Source organism: Callithrix jacchus, chromosome 3 (genome assembly GCF_049354715.1).
Source record: "Callithrix jacchus isolate 240 chromosome 3, calJac240_pri, whole genome shotgun sequence".
NCBI classification, from domain to species: domain Eukaryota; kingdom Metazoa; phylum Chordata; class Mammalia; order Primates; family Cebidae; genus Callithrix; species Callithrix jacchus.
In genome coordinates this window covers 186,164,561-186,183,204 of record NC_133504.1, presented here as the reverse complement: position 1 = coordinate 186,183,204, position 18,644 = coordinate 186,164,561, and the positions used below count along the sequence as shown (strand labels likewise).

Genomic DNA, 18,644 nt, shown 5'->3' with positions numbered 1-18,644 from the left:
GGGAAGGTCAGGCGGGCAGGTAGTTTTCTGGGATGCCCCAAGATCATGACAGCACCATCAGAGGCGTGTGGATGAGGTGCTTGGAGAGCTCAAAGGCTTCTGAGGGGGCCTCTGCCCTGGGGGGTGGGGTCTGGGAATGATCTGGGAACGGCTAGAGGGTGAAGAAGTTTATGGCAGAGACCAGAGCCTTGTAGACTTTTCACCTAGGATCCTGGGCTGAGGCTTGACTAAGAATTTTCCCTTCCAGCTCACACATACCTCTTGAATCCTGAAATGGACAGTGTCCACCAAAGCCCACTGTCTTCAGAGTCCTGGCCTGTTCCCAAGCCCGAGAGGCCAGCACAGACAGCCCAACTGGATTCTCAGAAGGTGAGAAGGCACCTGTCACCTTATTTCCTAAATGAACTTGGTTATTGAAAGTACAACACACTTACAGCTTAGCAAATTATCCAAGCATTATATACTCATAAAGCCACTGCGAGGTCAAGAAACAGAACACAGCCAACTCCCCAGTAGCACCCTGCCCATTGCACCCTGAGTCTCCTTCTGTTACTTGATTTTAACTTTTGTTTCCGGTCAGATCATGCGTCCTACGTCTGGTGACTTTTAGTGTGTGCTGGAGATCATGTACGAAACCTTGATGGTGTAATCTGAGGCCTGACAGTAACTCCATCACAGAGGACTTCCTTTGTTCTGACCAGGGCAGGTCATCAGGGCTGAGCCGACGAGGAGTCCCAGTGCTCAGCGGGTCTCACGCTCACTCCTAGGGAATAGAAGCCTGCAGAACGCTCCAGAGCCCTTTCCCGTTGGCTCCAAGAGGCTGTTCAGTGCTCTCCTTAGCTTTGCACCCCCTCAGCTGGCTCTTTCCTGCATAGATCCTGCCTTCACCTCGACGGGAAATACATCCCCCAAGTGCCCTGCTCGCTTTGCTAGAGGAAATTTTGGTCCCACAAGTCCTCATGGCCTTGGTAGCGTTCAGATGTCTTCAGACAAATGTTCTGTTCCATTTCCCCCCTGCCTTTCTGGTTGCACTTCCTACAGGCTTGGTCCCAAAGACCCTCATCAGTCATTTCCAGAGCAGCACTCCCCTCTGTCTTCCCAGAGAAAACTGACTTTACCTATGAGCTTTGGGATCTGGCAAATCTGAGTTCAAGTCCCAGCACTACCCCTTTATAGTTCGGTGTGACGTTGGCCGAGTACTCAATCTGCCGTACATAACTCTCATCCATGAAATGGGGCTGCCTGCCTGCTACCGTCACGGGGAGAATTGAGGCAGGCAGAGCTGAGTGTGTGCCTGGCACATCAGAGGTGCTCACGGAAAAAAGAGAAAGCAGCCATTAACCAGAAGGAAAACTGCTCTTACTCATTGTATTTCAGCCGATTGTATTTTTCTCTCCCTTCTGTTATCCCCATAGCTTCTTTCCTGCCTCCATAATTACACTAAGTTATTTTATCTACAAGATCAAAGAGACAACACTATTTACCTCTCAGGCTTGTTGGGCAACTCAATGACATCATGCATATGAAGTATTTGTTATAGTGCCTAGAATCAAAAATAGGGAGGCATTCAAAAAAGTAATAGCTATTGTTATTGACCTTAAACTCTTTTTTCTGACTGGTAAATTTCATTTTAAATGACTTCTTATCTAGTAATGAAAACAAAGCACTGGTCGTTCCTAGGAGAATTACCTCTGATTTTTTATTTTGATCCACCTTATCAGCAGCAGGTAGAAGATATTCTAGGCAGGCCGAGTGCGGTGGCTCACACCTGTAATCCCAGCACTTTGAGGGGCAGAGGCGGGCAGATCACTTGAGGTCAGGAGTCTAAGACTAGTTGGCTAACATAGTGAAACCCCGTCTCTACTAAAAATATAAACATTAGCTGGGCATTGTGCTGCATGCCTGTAGTCTCAGCTACTCAGGAGGCTGAGGCAGGCGAATTGCTTGAACCCGGGAGGTGGAGGTTATAGTGAGCCAAGATCATGCATCTGCATTCCAGCCTGGGCAACAGAGCGAGACTCCATCAGAGAAGAAGAAGGAGAAGAAGGAGAAGGAGAGGGAGAGGTGGGGGAGAGGGAGAGGGATAGGGAGAGGTATAGGGACAGGGAGAGGGAGAGGGAGAGGTACAGGGACAGGGAGAGGGAGAGGTACAGGGACAGGGAGAGGGAGAGGGACAGGGACAGGGAGAGGAGGGAGAGGAAGAAGAAAGAAGAAAGAAGAAGAAGAAGAAGAAGAAGAGAAGAAGAAGAAAGGGAGGAGGAGGAGGAGGAAGAGGAGGAAGAGAAGAAGAAGAAATTTCAGGCAAAGGGAACCCTTGCAGAGATGGGAGGGTGAGTGTCCGAGGCATTTGGAGGTCCAGCAAGCAACGTGGCTGGAGCATAAAGTGTGAGGAGGTAGAGAGGGGACTAAGGGGACTAGAAGAGGATAGTGATGACGACGGTAGCAGCAGCAGTGAGACAAAAACCACTCACACCCAAATCTCACTGCACTGGCCTGGGCTCACCTAGAACTACAAAGGGCCCACCAAATAGATATGAGCATCAGCCCCACTTCGCCTGTGAGAAAAGGCGAGGCACTGAGGAGGCAAAGGTCACCCAGCTGGCAAGCAGCAGGGCTGGGCTCCCAATCCGGGCTGCGTGGCTCTGGAGCTGGCCCTCCCATCACTATGTGACCAGATGGTGCATGGCCTGGATGGGGAGGGGTTGGGGAGAAAGGAGCAGTCCCTTCTCCCTGCCTCGAAGTTCCAGTCTGGAGCTCAATGTGAAAACAAACCCTCCAGTGTCTGCTGTCAGTGATACTGGCCAGAAAGCTTTAGAAAAGCCTTTGAGGAAATAGGTGGAGCAACACTGCATGAATGAACCAACCAGGAATGCATCTTCATGCCCTTACGGTTCCAAGTTCCTCAAGTGCTCTTCAGTTTCCTTCAAAGTTATCACTACAAACACAGAATTGCCACCGGACTGAAAACCCGTCCTCTGCTGGAAATCATTTCAAGTCCATAGAGGACTTCCGTTTCTTTGCAGCAAGATGGCAGGATGTCAATGTAAACGTTTTCCCATGCTTTACACAGCAGCTGCCCCACAGGAAGCCTTCGGAAGCTCTTGTTGGGTGAGTAGTTAGCCGGAGACAGGAACCATCAGGCTCTTTCTCTGGAAGAGGCAGGGCACCTGCTCCTGGTTCCCCGCACTGCCTTTTCCCTGCAGTCTTGGTTCTATCTGCTCGTCATGAGCCCTGGGCAAAAACAGACTGCAAGCCACGTATCTGGGCTAGTTTTGGGGAAGAGCTTCCCATGATGAAAGCAAACTTGTTAAATAATGACACCAGGGGATTAGTGACCTACAAGGAAAATGAGGTCATGGAGTTTTGAAGGGCAGTAACTGAATGTGTCACCTGCCACCCAATTCTATTACTGTGTGGTTGAGCTTAGCAAAAAAAAAGAGAAGAAAGCTTAAGAGCACACAAACATGTCCTGAAAAGGCTGACAAACCTTTAGTGAATGAAGAGATGCTCAGCCCTCTGTGACACGAGCCTCATTCTACCACTCACCCACGGAAGACCAACCCTATATCCCTGGGTTCAGCTGTCACTGTGGCAGGGAATCAGGCAGGCTTGAGAGCCATATGGTCAGGGCTCACATCTTGCAGCAGGCTCCTGTTAGCTGTGTGGCCTTGGGCACACCACTTAACCTCTCTGGGCTTCCATTGCTTTGCCTGTATGATGGAATAATAATAATAGCACTTGTCTCCTCGGTAGTTTGTAAAGATGCAATGAATCAATACAGGGAAAGCACTTGGAACGATGCATCATAAGAACTCAATAGGCCGGGCACGGTGGTTCACGCCTGTAATCCCAGCACTTTGGGAGGCCGAGGCAGGCAGATCACGAGGTCCAGAGATCGAGACTATCCCCATCTCTACTAAAAATACAAAAAACAGCTGGGCTTGATGGTGTGTGCCTGTAGTCCCAGCTACTCGGGAGGCTGAGGCAGGAGAATTGCTTGAACCCGGGAGGTGGAGGTTGCAGTGAGCCGAGATCATGCCACTGCACTCCAGCCTGGTGCCTGGCGACAGAGCAAGACTCTGTCTCAAAAAAAAAAAAAAAAAAAAAGAATTCAATAAACGTTCACTGTTGTAGATAAAACCCTAGGAAATTGCCAATATTATACTACTCTTTCCCTCAGAAACAGTAGTTTCACATGGCTTAAGCTATCTTTATAATTATTGTTATTATTTTGAGATAGAGTCTCCCTCTGTTGCCCAGGCTGGAGCCCAGAGGCATGATCACCTCCCAGGTTTGAGTAATTCTCCTGCCTCAGCCTTTTGAGTAGCTGAGATTACAGGCACGCACCACCATGCCAAGCTAATTTTATTTTTATTTTTATTTTTTGAGACGGAGTTTCGCTCTTGTTACCCAGGCTGGAGTGCAATGGCGCAATCTCGGCTCACCGCAACCTCTGTCCCCTCGGTTCAGGCAATTCTCCTGCCTCAGCCTCCTGAGTAGCTGGGATTACAGGCACGTGCCACCACACCCAGCTAATTTTTTGCATTTTTAGTAGAGATGGAGTTTCACCATGTTGACCAGGATGGTCTGGATCTCTTGACCTCGTGATCCACCCGCCTCGGCCTCCCAAAGTGCTGGGATTACAGGCGTAAGCCACTGCACCCGGCCCCTAATTTTTTTATTTTTAGTAGAGACAGGGTTTCTCCATGTTAGCCAGGCTGGTCTCGAACTCCTGACCTCAGGTAATCTACCCACCTCAGCCTCCCAAAGTGCTGGGATTACAGGCCTGAGTCATCGAGCCTGGCCAGCTATCATTATTATTATAAGATGGAGTCCTGCCCAGGCATGGTGGCTCATACCTGTAATTCCAGCACTTTGGGAGGCTGAGTTGGGCAGATCACGAGGTCAGGAGTTCGAGACCAGCCTTGCTAACGTGGTGAAACCCTGTCTCTACTAAAAATACAAAAATTAGCTGGGTGTGGTGGCATGCACCTGTAGTCCTAGCTACTTGGGAGACTGAGGCCAGAGAATCGCTCAACCTGGGGGGTGGAGGTTGCAGAGACCATGCCGCTGCACTCCAGCCTGGGTGACAGAGTGAGACTCTCTCTCAAAAAAAAAAAAAAAGATGGAGTCCAGACTCCTAAAGTTGGTGTTTGCATTCTATGCACACATCACTCAGCCCAGAATGACCTTGCATTTTTAACATATAGCAGAATCCTGCTCCTTCCCAAAAGTTGAGCTCAGATGCTGCCTCCATGAGGCCTTCCCAGCCCCTCAGTGAGCATTCAGCACTTTTGCCCTGGAGGCTTCATCAGCACCTGTGTGGGTCTCTCTTCTTGCTTGAACACTTCAGCATAATATCGAGTTTATGTGCCTGCCTCTTCCACTGGATTGGAAGTGCCTTGAGAGCAGGGATAAGGTCAAGCTTGGCACACAGGGAGGTGGTCAGTGATTGCTGATTCTCTGCCTCTGCTATCCAGCCTCTTTTTCAGCTGTCTTCCACCAGTGAGGCAGAAGGCCCTGAGTATTGCAAATCTGGGGCTGCTCTTGCCTCCTGGGACTGGTGAAGAATCCTGCTCCATTCTGCTCATCTGCCTGGCAAGGCACAGACACACCTGCCACACCCTTTAGCGGAGGGAGAAGAGGTATTAGCAGGACTCACATGTTACTGGGTGCGGCGGTCCTTCCTGTCATTTGCAGGGAAGGTGCCTGAGAGGTGTGAGACGCTCGACGTGAAGGGATCACAGGCCTAATAGTGACTGGAAAGGAGACGTAGAAGCGGGGGAGATTTGACATCAGATCGGCTTGGCTTTGAATGCAGAGCCAGCCACTCAGAGCTACACACATTTAGTGAAGCCATTTAGAATCTTTTAAACTGTTATGTGGGTTTTCATCTATAAAGTGGGACTGATGATAGCTCATTGGGGGAACTAAGAAAGGGCAAGTAAGATGGCACTTTTGGGGGAAGCCCTGGGATGTGCTGGGCATGAGGTTTGCAGCCAGCAAGACATTAGTTCCCCTTTGAAGAGAAGGTCACTTTCTCTTGTCACTGGGCAGGAGAAAACTAATGGAAGACATCACTCTACAGGAACACCCACTCCTGACTGTATTGCCAGGCACCTGCTGCATGGGGTGGAGTGGGAGCCTCACTCTGCCCCACGCTCATTTCTGACCCAGAATACAGTGATGGCAGCATGTGTCTCACTGAACTGTCACCAGAGGAGGTGAGCCAATGCGTGAGGAGCATTTGGTGCCAAGCACAGAAAGTGCCCGTAGCTGTTAGCTATCATTGTCACCTCTTTCTTTGACTAAATGTGTGAACGGAGAGGCTTTTACAAACATGTGGATGCAGAGACCATTTCATTGTCCTCTTGTCTGCAGCTCCTTCTGTCCTCGGAGTCCACGCTTGATCCTGGAACGTGCCTAGCCATGGTCACTGAGGAATCAGGACTCCCCGCACAACGTCTGCAAGAAAAAGGGGGAATGCTCCGACCTGCCCTCCATGCCGACAACGCCCCAGCTCACTCCGAGCTCCTGAGCCCGGCGAGGATCCTGGCTTTTCACCGAGAACTTAGACAAAGCATTTGCAGCAATTCCCAGCTCCATAAATCACCCCTGGAGTTATAACTAATAGGACCACTCGTTCTCCGGAGCCATTTCATAGACTCCATAAATATTTGAAGCAGAACCTTCAGAGAGTGCTTTAAGAAATTGGTAGCAATCAAAGCCCTCGTTTCGTGGCAAGTGGTTTTGCCTTCGGCTTAGGGATTTGTGTTCACTGTCAGAGCTTGAGAGCAAGGCTGGCCGGTGCCTGGCACGTTCTGAGGAGCTCGGCTTCGGCAATGTCAAGGCAGCGTAGGAAATACTTACGGTGCCAAAACCTATCGAATGATTGTCCAGAGGTTCTCAGCTGGGTGCAGTTTTAGCCCCCCAGGGAAAATCTGGCCTTGTCTGGAGACACTGTTGGTCGTCACAGCTGGGACACTGCTACTGGCATCTGGTGGGTAGAGGCCAGGGAAGCTACCAAACATCCTACAACGCCCGGCCAGCCTCCTATGGCAAAGAATGACAGTCCCAGTGCCGCCAGTGCCAGGATGGCGAGCCCGGGACAGACCTCACAGCTGCGAACATGATCAGCCATGGAGAATTGTTCTGTTATTTTTCTGCCCCCAGGGTCCCTCCTGTCTTCTAAGGGATTTTTTGTCTATTAAGTGAAGCACCTAACTTAAGTCATTATACATTTTACATTTAAAAACATTAAAACTGACCAGAACTTTCTAGTCAGTCCATTCACTCCAAAAACATCTGTTGATACCTACTCTGTGCCAGGCAGTGTGGCATGAAGGGGAAAGAGATGCGTCGGTGTTGATCCCGGCGCCGGGGACCTCACAGGACAGTGGGAGAGACTCCTGCGAGTAAATCCACATGCACACAAGTGTCACACGTGCCCTGAGAGACGGAAGGAAGGCAAGGGGCAGTGCTACGTGGCTTGGAAGTCAGCCACAAAGGAATGGCTGGGCAACATCTTGTGAGTGAGGTGGGAAGGGCGAGGCTGGAAGAGGGAACGCATGTGCAAAGGCCCTGAGGCATAAAACTGAACTCTGGATGTGCTCCTTGGAGGGGGAGTGGGCAAAGTATACTCTTGTTAAGCCAGCTGCAAGCAGTCACTGCCTCGTTCCCATCCAGCACCCTTTCCTTCCCCTGAGAACAGAGACTCAGGTGGGTGAGCCAGGAGAAGAGCACATCCCTCCTAAGGGCAGCCCCCCAAAAACAGACTCCAGGAGGCTTGGACCACAGGCACCAGACCCTGATCCAGGCTCACCCACAGAACTGTCACCTCTCTCTTTGGGAAGGGGCTGAGGAGGGGCTTGAGGGAAAGGTCAGTGCTACCTGTCCAATTCTGTCCCCTCCTGGAGTGGCTGTCCCTTCATGGAAGGACAAACAAAGACAAGGACAAGGAGCTGAGGGCTCCCCGGGAAGGGTCAAAGTGCATACATTGATTTTACATAGTTTAGCATTTTGTTTTGAAATGAAAATTACAGAGTTCCCATCGGTTCTTCCCCGGGCTTCCCTCAATGTCAGCATCTCGTGTGACTTACAATTATAGAAACTAGTGGGTTTTATTTTGAGGAAAATTGGGGAGCCATTGAGACATAAGAAAAGCAGCCTCAGCATATGGAGTTCCACCCTTTAAATTGGCTTATGGGGTTTTCTGATGGGTTAGCACATTCATCCATTTATTCCTGGATTGATTTACCCACAGATCCATCTATTTATTTATTCAATCTGCATTTAGTGACGGCCATGTTTGTCTGGTCAACAAAGATGATGCTGTCCACCTAGGTTTTCAGGGACCCCCCCTGGAGAACCTGTGGCCCCGTTACCACCCCTCAAGGAGTCCCCAGACTGGAAACCACTGCGGTGATCCCTCTGCTGGTTGGACCACCCCAGTGCCTCGCTGTAATTTCCAAGCAGGCAGTGATCTGCAGCGCTGGTTTAGCGATCCACCTTCTGCCTCCCTCTGTATTTTGGGACAACATCATTAGCTTTGAGCATCAGGAGCTTGATGGAGAGAGGACAGAAAGCCGGTGCAGTCGAGGACAGCCAGCTGAGCCCTTGCTGAGTCAGCGAGATGCAGCGTGGTGCCACCACACTTGGTCTCCAGGACCACCAGGAGCTCAGACGTTGGGCATCTTGTCACTTCGTGCACTCCCCGCGCACTCACGTGCCGGGCCTGGGCAAAAAGCAACACAGGAAATCTATTACAGCAAACAAGATGGTCTGTACAGCTCAACCCAGCGATTCCCTAATAAATCATGTTTCTGAGGTGCAAGCCAGTTATTCTCCCGGGCCATGAATCCCCTCTGGGACTAGCACTTTGGGTCAGCTCCAGCTTTGTGCCTGGGCTCCTGGGGCAGTTCTGCAGCATGGCGGACTCCTGCCTTCCCCTCGCCTGGTCTGTAGACCCCAGCCCTTGGAAGGGCACACAGTGGCTCCCTGCATTCATCAGATGATCTGGGGCAGGACCTGCTCTGGTGACCCAGCGGATTCAGGTAGGAACTTGGCACACAAGAGCTGGTCTGCAGCTGCCCCACCAGCAGGGAATGACTCTACCAGTGACCCTGAGACCAGCCAGACATCCAGCCTGGCTCTGCAGCAGAAAACAATTTGTCACAGGACTGTCAGCAAACAATGGTTGACTTCCCTGTCATCGGAGCCCTAACCCCTGCAAGGTAAATGCACCCCTCCCCACTGCACAAAGGGGCCCCATCTTGGCTTTTAGGCAAATCAGAGGAGAGGGTTGCCTTGGCCTGAGGCCAAGCAGCAGAAGTATTAGTCCAAGGTCCCTCCCTGCTTCCTGGCTCATTTTCCTGTGCTCCTGGGAGGCCTTCTGCTTAAGCTGCAAAGGAGTTCTGCTCAGCAGATGTTTCTCTGAGCACCTGTCAGGACAGGTGAAGGGCTGGGGGGCTGGTCACAGGGGTCTCACTCCAGGTTCCTGTTCTCCGGGTTTTGCTCTGATGGAGTGATACAAACAGGGACAACAGAAGGCCCAGGGGTCATTGAGTGGGTGATGGACCAATGAACAGTCAGGGAGGGCTTCCTGGAGTAAGTGCCCTCTGAGTTGAGTCCTTGAGATGAGCAGTGGTCAGCCAAGGAGAGGAGGTCTCCAAGGCAGGGGAAATCATGAGCAAAAGCCCAGGTAGGGTTGGGGTAGGAAATGGTAGTAGGCATACATGGCTTTCTGTAATCCTGGAGTAGAAGGTTCCAGAAGGAAGACATTTGCTTGTAATCCTACTGTGTGACCCTCTCTGATGTTTCCACAATGAGAAAACCACCTAACCACACACTTCTCACCACCGGTGTCCATGATTATATGTGTGGCCGTGTATCTGAGGGTAAACTGCAAAGAGGAAAAGGAGGTTAACGTTTGTCATTCTGTTGGCCTTGGCCAAACTCCGCTCCTCGCCCATCTGAAGTTGTAGCGGTTTTTGCATCTACTTGCAGAGCTGGGGGATGCCTGGAGGCCCCAGACCTGCCAGCACCCACCTGTGACATGTAGATTCCATTCAGCCTCACAGACAGGGCCCTGACGGATGGGATGCTTCCGAGTGGGGTGATGGGAGTGAGCAAGCAGGTGTTTGCTTCCTGACTGCACCGGAGGGGCCAGCTGCAGGTGCTCACAGGCCGGATTGACCCCAGCTGGGGGCTGGGATCTGGCCACCCGGGATGGCTGATAGAGCACGGGACAGTTTGGAGAATGAGGGGGCCGCTGAGAAGTGACCTTTGAGCTGAGCCAGGAGAGCTGACATGGTCCTTCGTTCCTATCCCCAGCTGCCATGCAGCAGCTATGGGCCCTGTACCCAGGCCCCTTGAGGCTTGACTTCCTCCTGGGAAATGGAAATTACAGCCCCGTGACATCACCTTATCTCATGGAGCCTTGAAAGGTATCACTTGGCCAGTGCCCAGTGGCGGTATTTACAGCCCAGGTGTGTGACCACCCCTCATCCTTTCCCCTGTAACGCTGGAGGCAGGTGACCCGGGAGCCAAGTTCACCCCCGGGGCCTGGCTTTGGATCCCAGCTCTTCCCCTTACCCCACCTCTCCTTGCCTTGCTGATCTCATCTGTAAAATGGGGATGCCTGCCTCCAAGGGCGATGGCGAGGTGTGAGTGACTTAACATCTGTGAAGCTCTCGAGGGAGGCCCTAGGCAACATGCCTAGAGCTGTGGACATGCTGCCACTGCTTTATCTCCATGCGGGTCACTTTTACAAAACAGAATGAAAATGAATCACTTAAGTCGCAGGTGGGAAGGAGAGGTGAGGGTGGGCGCTCAGAGGGAGACTGGCTCACAGCTGAAGGGCTCAGGAGGAAGAAGACCTCAGGGGCCGGAGGGAAGCATGGCTGCTGCTTCAGGCCTGTGCACGGGGCGGGTCGGCAGTGGTCTGCAGGGGCTGCAACCAGCCTGGCCAGAGGTTTTCTTCTCAGCTTTAACCCTGAGAGTAACAGGAGCTCAACCTCTGTGGCTTCTGGGTTACAAGACCCTTCTCTCGGGTCTCCTCCAACCAGCGTCTCTGTTCCTTCCACTGGTCCACTGATTCCTCTCTTCTGGAACAGCTTTTCCCTTGGATTTGAGGTTGTTTTGTCTGGGCCTTCTGGAGGTGGGCTGAGTTGGGCATCTTCCGTCCCTGAATGTCCGTGTGTGTGTAACTGAGAGAATTTGCATCCCTGCTGGTTGGGCCAGTATGTTTTACTTCATTTAACCCTTTTAAAAATGAATGAATGGAATATAGGCTGGCACGTGACACTCCAGAGCCCTCTCCTCTCCATGCTCTGCCTGTCCAGGGAGGCCTAGATGGGAGTGGAGGGCAGCTTTGCTGCCGGGAGCTGATCCCCCTCCCCCATCCTCCCAGCCCATCTTTTCTACTCTCCCTCCCAACACACATCAACTCCCTCCTCAGCTACAGAATCTCAGCCCATTGCTCCCTGGGGCCCTCGAGCAGGGGCTCTACCTGAGTGGCCGAGAGTAATTTAGCAATGGGCAGCAGGTGCAGGGCTGAGGGCAGGGGTGGGGGGAGCTGGGCTCTCCAGCTGCTGCTGCTTCCCCATGCCCAGCCTTGGGGCTGGGTTCCTGGTGTTTGCTGGACACTGGACAGACCCCAGATCAATGCCCCTCCCCCAGCCTGATGCACACAAGGGGACTGTAGGCAGAAGCCTAGGGTGGCCACTTCCCATTGTCACTGATAGTCCATCCATGGCACACCCGGATGGCTGTGGGCCTACTGTGTGCTGCTGCTGTCCTGGGACCCAGGGAGGCACAGCTGGCTCCTGGCCTGGCTGCTGGGTGGGGCTCACTGTCAGGCAGCAGGAGCCAGACAGGCATTGACCCTGCTCTTCCAGAGCTACTGTGTCTGCTTGTTGAGGTTGTGTCCTAAGCAAGGCATTTGGTCCAAGGGCAGAAGGGGCTGAAACCCAGCCGTATCTCTCCTTGGGCTGTGCCTGTCTGGAAGAAAAAGAGCCTTTTTACAAGTTCCTGCAAAGGCTGCCTCAGCTGTCCTGGCCAAGCCCTGCCACCTGTGTTCACCTGGAGTGGGCATCTTTTTGCAATTCCGCACAAAGGCACGGTGTGGCCCAGCGCAGTGTTTTTGCTGACTCAGACCTAGCAGTGCTGAGTCCGCAGCCCGGGGTGGACAGGTCTTGGGGTCTCCGAGGCCTCTCAACAGGTCCCTCCAGCTTATACAGTGCCAGAAGGACTAGACCTGCCCCCCTGAACCCTCCTGCCAGAGTCAGGAGGCTGGCACTCTCCCAGGTCCTGCCACAGGATGACGGGACCGTGCTTTCTGCTCACAGGTGGGATTAGCACACTGCTGTCACTGTGTCCTGCCTTTTCTTCCCAAATAGTCCCAGAACCTGCATCCTGGGTCCTCTGTTAGGCGGTTACTGTGACTCCACCCATGCCCAGCTTGAGGCCAGGTTAGTACTGGACAAGGATCCAAGGTAGTGGAGATGATTGTGGGGCTGCTGCTTCATAGCTGTGTGTCTCTAGGTGAGTCATATAACCTCTCTGTGTAAATCAACTGTAGCCATAATATTACCGTGTAACAAACCAGCCCAGACTCAGTGACTCCCAGTCATTCTTTCTCACTCTCAGATCTGCAGCTGGGCTAGGGTCCGGCTGACAAAGCTGGGCTCAGCTGGGAGGCTCTGCTTCAGGCAGAGGGGGCTGGGATTCAGGCCTGCTCCACAGCAGAGTAAGCAGTCATGTGAACATCAGTGGGGCGGGGACTCATACTCCTCTGCTATGGCAAGAGGAGGAAGAACTGACAGCAACCAGCCTCCTGCCTCTCACACGACACCTCCCGAGGACAGGGCTCATCACAGAGGAGGTGCCCAGCAGCTTTTGGCTCCCTTTGGCTGTTCCTTGAATAGCTTCACGATGGCATAAAATATTTCCAGGAAAAAACAAAACTTACGACAGGAAGTTCAAGTGGAGTCAGGGGTGGGAGCGCCCAGCCGATGCCAGAACTAGCTTTCTTTGGAGGAGGGGGCACCCTGTGCTGGGGGGGCCTGCACCTGTCCGTGGCCTTCTCTGAGCGTGCTCCATCCTCCCCTGGAAACTGGGCCTTGCCTCTGGCTTCTTCCTGTGGATCTAAGCAGAGACGTCCAGAAAAGAACGATGGCGCCCTCAAAGGAGCCAGCTAGTTTCTTTTTTTGACACTTGACCTTTTAGGCGGTTTGGAAATTCTCCCCCCAAGTTCCCTTAAGGAAGGGAGGTGGTGAAGGAAGGGGCGTATGGAGTGGATGGAGGTCCCCAGCCAAGGCCCTTCCATCCGCAGCCAGGTGGGGAGCAGAGGGCCCCCTGACTGTGCCGCCTGGGGCCAGAGACCAGCCCCACAGCTTCTGAGGAGGAGCCAGCCAGTGCTCATGTGCTTCGCCCTGCACCCTCTCCCTCACTCTGGAGGCACCTGCCATCCCCTCTGCCAATGCTGCCAGAATTCTGGGGTACAATTCAGCTGGCTTCTCATTGGCTTTCTGCACAAATTCAGTAGTGCAAAGAAAGCTGAAAAGTGGCTTAACTTCTGTTCTCCTCCTCCTCTTCCCATCTATTTATTATCTATCTATTACCTATCTATCTATCATATATCTATCTTTTTTTTTTTTTTTTTTGAGATGGAGTCTTTCTCTGTTGCCAGGCTGGAGTGCAGTGGCGCATTCTCGGCTCACTGCAAACTCCGTCTCCTGGGTTCACACCATTCTTCCACCTCAGCCTCCCGAGTAGCTGGGACCAGAGGCGCGTGCCATCACGCCCGGCTAATTTTTGTATTTTTCGTAGAGACAGGGTTTCACCATGTTGGCCAGGATGGTCTCGATCTCTCGACCTCATGATCTATGTATCTTCAGATCCGCTCCACCCAGGATCCAACTGCCTCTTACCACTCCTGACCCTGGTTTGTTAGCAGCTCCATTTCCGATCCCAGCACAGTGCCTGGCTCCTCCTAGGGCTCAATACATGCTTGTTGAATGACTGCATGAATTAGTTGCTCATTTTATTTTATCATACTTCCAAGCATATATTTTATTATATCTCACTGTCTCTAATGCAAGTTCTGTTAGATGAGAGAATATTATCGTCTTTTTTTTTTTTTTTTTTTTTAGACTAAGTCTTGCTCTTTCCCCAGGCTGGAGTGCAGTGATGCAATCTCGGCTCACTGCAACCTCTGCCTCCCTGGTTCAAGCAATGCCCTTGCCTCAGCCTCCCGAGTAGCTGGGAGTACAGGCGCCTGCCGCCATGCCCAGCTAATTTTTGTATCTTTGTAGAGACGGGGTTTCGCCATGTTGGCCAGGATGGTTACTTTTGCTTTGCGAGTAGAGAGGATAAGAAGGCATTGGTTCAGGGAGGAGCAGAGGAGGAGAGGGATTGCAACCCTCTATACATTGCCACGACCAGCTGCTGAAGGACGGGAGGGCCTGGGTACTGCTGGGGTTGAGGAAAGGTCTGGATTAGCGAGAAGGTAGGTCAGACAGAGAGCAAACGGATTATATGAAGGGATGGGGAAGAAACCAGAAGGGTGGAGGGCAGTAGGGCACGGAGACTTTAGACTTACTCTTCAGCTTTGAAATGTAATTTTTCTGTTGGAAGGACCGTTACTTATTCCATGTCATCTGTCTTAGTCCATTTATTATGGAATTTTATCTATGCCAGTATTATTAGGGCTGTACATTTCATCTCATAGACAAAGTGACTTCCTTTCTGAGCTTCGCATTTGTATTTCTTAGCTCATGAAGGTTATTCTCGGAGTGTTGGTTTTCGGGGTAATCAACAATAACTTGGAATGAGACAGACTGGGAGACCAGTGCCAGATCCGTCGTGAACTAGCTTTGGGATCTAAGGTGACGTAACCTCTCTTAGCCTCAGTTTCTCATTCCAGAGTCTCTCCTGCTTCATAATCATGTGCCCTCTCCCTTCCTTCCCTCAATGCAGATGGCTTTACTATACTGTTCTTAGAAAAGTTTAGCTATTTCACACTAAGTTGTGAATGACTGATAGTCTCTCAACCTTGTGCAGAAAACCACCATTTTGTAAAGAGGACGCTCATGGCATAGAGAAAATTTCAGTTGGCAGGGTCGGGAGCAGTGAGATGGGATGAGGGAACTCTAGTTTGGGTCCAGAAGACAGACAGCCACCCCACTAGGAGCTGTGGGTTCATGAAAACAGGTGCAAGAACAGCACGTGCTGCTCTGGGGATGAAATCGTGGCCCTGAGCCTCCGCTCGGTTCTGGGCTGTGGGCTGAGCGCCTTGTCTCACTCGTGCTTGTGCTGACCTGGAGGGCTCTTGTCACTGCCTTAATGCCGCGGATCCTTCATTCATTCATTCATTCATTCCCATGACCAATGCTTACCCATCGTCTGCTATGTCCAGGCATGCTTCTTGGTGCATGGGATTCAGCTACAAGGAAGTCAGCAGGAAGAGAAAGGCCACATACGGACTCACATAGATCGTGTAATTTCAAGTCCTGGTCAATGCTGTGAGCGAAGAAAAACGGGGTGGGGACAGTGGGTAGGAAAGAGGAGGGTGATCTTTTCTATTGGATGTTATCAGTCAAGACGTCCTGGAGGAGGTGCCGTGTTGAGTGGAAAACTGAAGAAAGAAGGCAGCAGAGAGGCGAAGGAATTTGCCCGGGAGAACTCAGCGAGTTAAAGAACAGATTAAACCCCATTTTAAAAAACATCTTGTTTTGAAAAATTTCGAACATTTACAAAAGCACACAGAATAGCGTAAGGAACCTCCCGTAGTCAACAGCAAGTTCAATAATGACCAATTCAAGAACACTCTCATTTCATATCTACACCACCCCCTTCTCTCCACTCATCTTGTTTTGAAGTAAAACTAGATATCATATCATTTAATCTGTGTTTTAAACAGTCACGGTACCACGATCACACCTCAGATAAATGACGACCCCTTCACTTCATCAAATACCCAATCAGTGTTCAGATTTCTAAGTGGCCTGTCAGTTTTATAGTTTAAAAGATTATTTGCAGTTTGTTTGAATCAGAATGTAAGGTCTTCACACTATGACTGTCTTTCTTTATGGTAAAATATACAGAACATGTAGGTTGGTACAAAAATAATTATAGTTTTTGCTATTTAAAAAGTAGCACCTGCCGGGCACAGTGGCTCATGCCTCTAATCCTAACACTTTGGTAGGCCAAGGCAGGCAGATCACAAGGTCAGGAGTTTGAGACCACCCTGGGCAACACGGTGAAACCTGTCTCTACTAAAATACAAATAACTAGCTAGGCATGGTGGCGGACACCTGTAATCTCAGCTACTCGGGAGGCTGAGGCAGGAGAATCACTTAAACCTGGGAGGCAGAGGTTGCAGTGAGCTGAGATTGTGCCACTGCACTCCAGCCTGGTTGACAGAGTGAGACTCTGTCTCCAAAAAAAAGTAGCACCAACCTATAAAATTTTTTGCACCAACTTTTGTACCAACCTATAAAATTTACATTTTAACCCCCCCTTTTTTCTGAGATGGAGCTTCACTCTTATTGCCCAGGCTGGAGTGCCATGACACAATCTTGGCAACCTCCACCTCCCAGGTTCAAGCGATTCTCCTGCCTCAGCCTCTGGAGTAGCTGGGATTACAGGCACGCGCCACCACACCCAGCTAATTGTTTGGTATTTTAGTAGAGATAGGGTGTCACCATGTTGGCCAGACTGGTCTCAAACTCCTGACCTCAGGTGACCCACCCGCCTTGGCCTCTCAAAGTACTCGGATTACAGAGGTGGCCACTGCGCCCAGCCTGTTTTAACCTTTTAGTACATTTATGTACATTCCCATTTTAACCTTTAAATGTATTTATTTACATTGTTGTTCAGGCGTCGTCCACAGAAGCCTTCTCATCTTCCCAAACTGAAACTCGGTTCCCACTAACCCTCATTCTCATCTCCCCCAGCTCCCGACAACCACCCTCCACTTTCTGTCTCTATGAGTCAACTACTCTAGGGTCCTGATCTAAACAGAATCACATAATATTTGTCCTTTTGTGAGCGACTGGCTTATTTCGCTTAGGATAGTGTCTTTGAGGTCCATTCATGTTGGAGCGTGGGCCGGAATTTGCTTCTTTTGAGGATGAAGAATCTTCCCCTACATGGAGGACACGCATCTTGTCTGTCCATTCATCCACCCGCGAACACTGCTGGCGTGTCTTTAAAGTCTTTTCATCTAGGGCTTCTGCCTCCTTCTCTATTTTCTTGCAACATGCTGTTGGGGAAAGCAGGTCACCGTCCTACAGTTGTTCACGTGTGCGGGGCGGCGTCTGTGGCCCTGTCCCTGCTGCGGTGTTTGCTGTGCTCTCCCCTCTGTCTGTCCTTGAATTGGCCATTGGCTTTAGAGCTTTGATTTAATACAGATTCAATGGTTTGTTGTGTTTTTTTTCAAGACTCCTTTAAAGATGGTGTTAAGTTCTTCCATCAGGGGGCACATGCCTGGCTCTCTCTCTTTCTTTCTTTTTTTCTGGGGGGGGGGGAGGTTTGAGACAGAGCCTCACTCTGTTGCCCAGGCTGGAGTGTAGTGGCATGATCTTGACTCACTGCAACCTCTGCCTCCCAGGTTCAAGCCATTCTCCTGCCTTAGCCTCCTGAGTAGCTGGGATTACAAGGGCCTGCCACCACACCAGGCTAATGTTTTGTATTTTTAGTAGAAGCAGGGTTTTATCATGTTGGCCAGGCTGGTTTCAATCTCCTCACCTCAAGTGATCCACCCACCTTGGCCTTCCAAAGTGCTGGGATTACAGGTGTGAGCCACTGCGCCCAGCCCTGGCTGTCTTTCTTTCTGTGATGTTAGCATCCTAATGCCCAATACCTAGATCATGAACTCATTAGCTGGGAATTCGAGGTGTCCTATGATGTCATTCTTTAATCACTTCTCAGCTGAAACACTCCTTCTAGCAGCACTTCCCCTTGCCTACTTTTCAGTTCCTTGGCTAATTCAATTTTCACACCCGCAAAGCTTACGTGCTGTGTGAGCCTTGCTCTGTGTCCCCAGCGTTTACCGCCTGCCTGCTCTGTGCCTCTTGCTGGGGAGAAGTTCCCAACCCCATGGGTGGTCACATACCCATGGGACAGAAAAACAGGTACATGGGTGGATTTGTCCCAAAATGACCATGGGGGTAGAGGTATGATAAAATCCTGCGGGCGCACTTAGGGGACAGTGCCTCCTGGAAATGAAGGGTGCCTGGAAGAGGTGCCTGCATCTGGATGTGTCTGATCTCATGCAGAGGCTCAGCTGGCTGGTAGGGACCCTGGGGGCTGGGCCTGACGGCTCCCACTTTTAGACTTTCTAAGTTAAGTTTTTTGAAACTGAAAGCAGATAAAGCAGTCCTGACTCTATCATGGGTTCCCAGCGGCATGATCCAGCCAGCATCCTGGGGTTTGCTCCCATCTCCAGAACTTGGAGGAGTGCCAGGCTACAGCCTGGATGAGGCCACATCCGGGGCTCCGGTGGGAGTGACAAAGACTTCAGAGGCAGCAAAAGGAAGGGTTGTGAGCCTGGAAGGCCCTCAGCACTGCATGTGGTTGCTGCCTCTGCCTCTCACCAGTCGGAGATGTGAGGGGCTCCCTAACCTCTCAGGGGCTGTTTT

General features: G+C 51.2%; 2 protein-coding genes across 7 annotated transcripts in view; both read left to right on the top strand.

Annotated features, from left to right (window-relative positions):
* The window catches only part of C3H4orf50 (chromosome 3 C4orf50 homolog), a 126,430-nt gene that overhangs the window by 56,712 nt on the left and 51,074 nt on the right, over positions 1-18,644 (top strand). For 4 of the 5 annotated variants that reach the window (XM_078367536.1, XM_054253493.2, XM_054253488.2 and 1 more), the window contains 2 exons: positions 248-369; positions 6,382-8,833. In XM_078367536.1, coding sequence (XP_078223662.1) covers positions 248-369; positions 6,382-6,627 — 368 coding nt within the window. In that variant the 3' untranslated portion in view covers positions 6,628-8,833. Of the gene's footprint in view, positions 1-247; positions 370-6,381; positions 9,234-18,644 lie in introns of those variants that run through there. The other variant, XR_013533206.1, reaches the window with a different exon arrangement.
* Positions 6,481-18,644, top strand: part of CRMP1 (collapsin response mediator protein 1) — a 149,209-nt gene continuing 137,045 nt past the window's right edge. Inside the window, exon 1 of one of the 2 annotated variants that reach the window (XM_078367546.1) lies at positions 6,481-9,233. The gene's annotated coding sequence lies outside the window, so the exon portion shown is untranslated. The remainder of the gene's footprint in view (positions 9,234-18,644) is intronic. The other variant, XM_078367547.1, reaches the window with a different exon arrangement.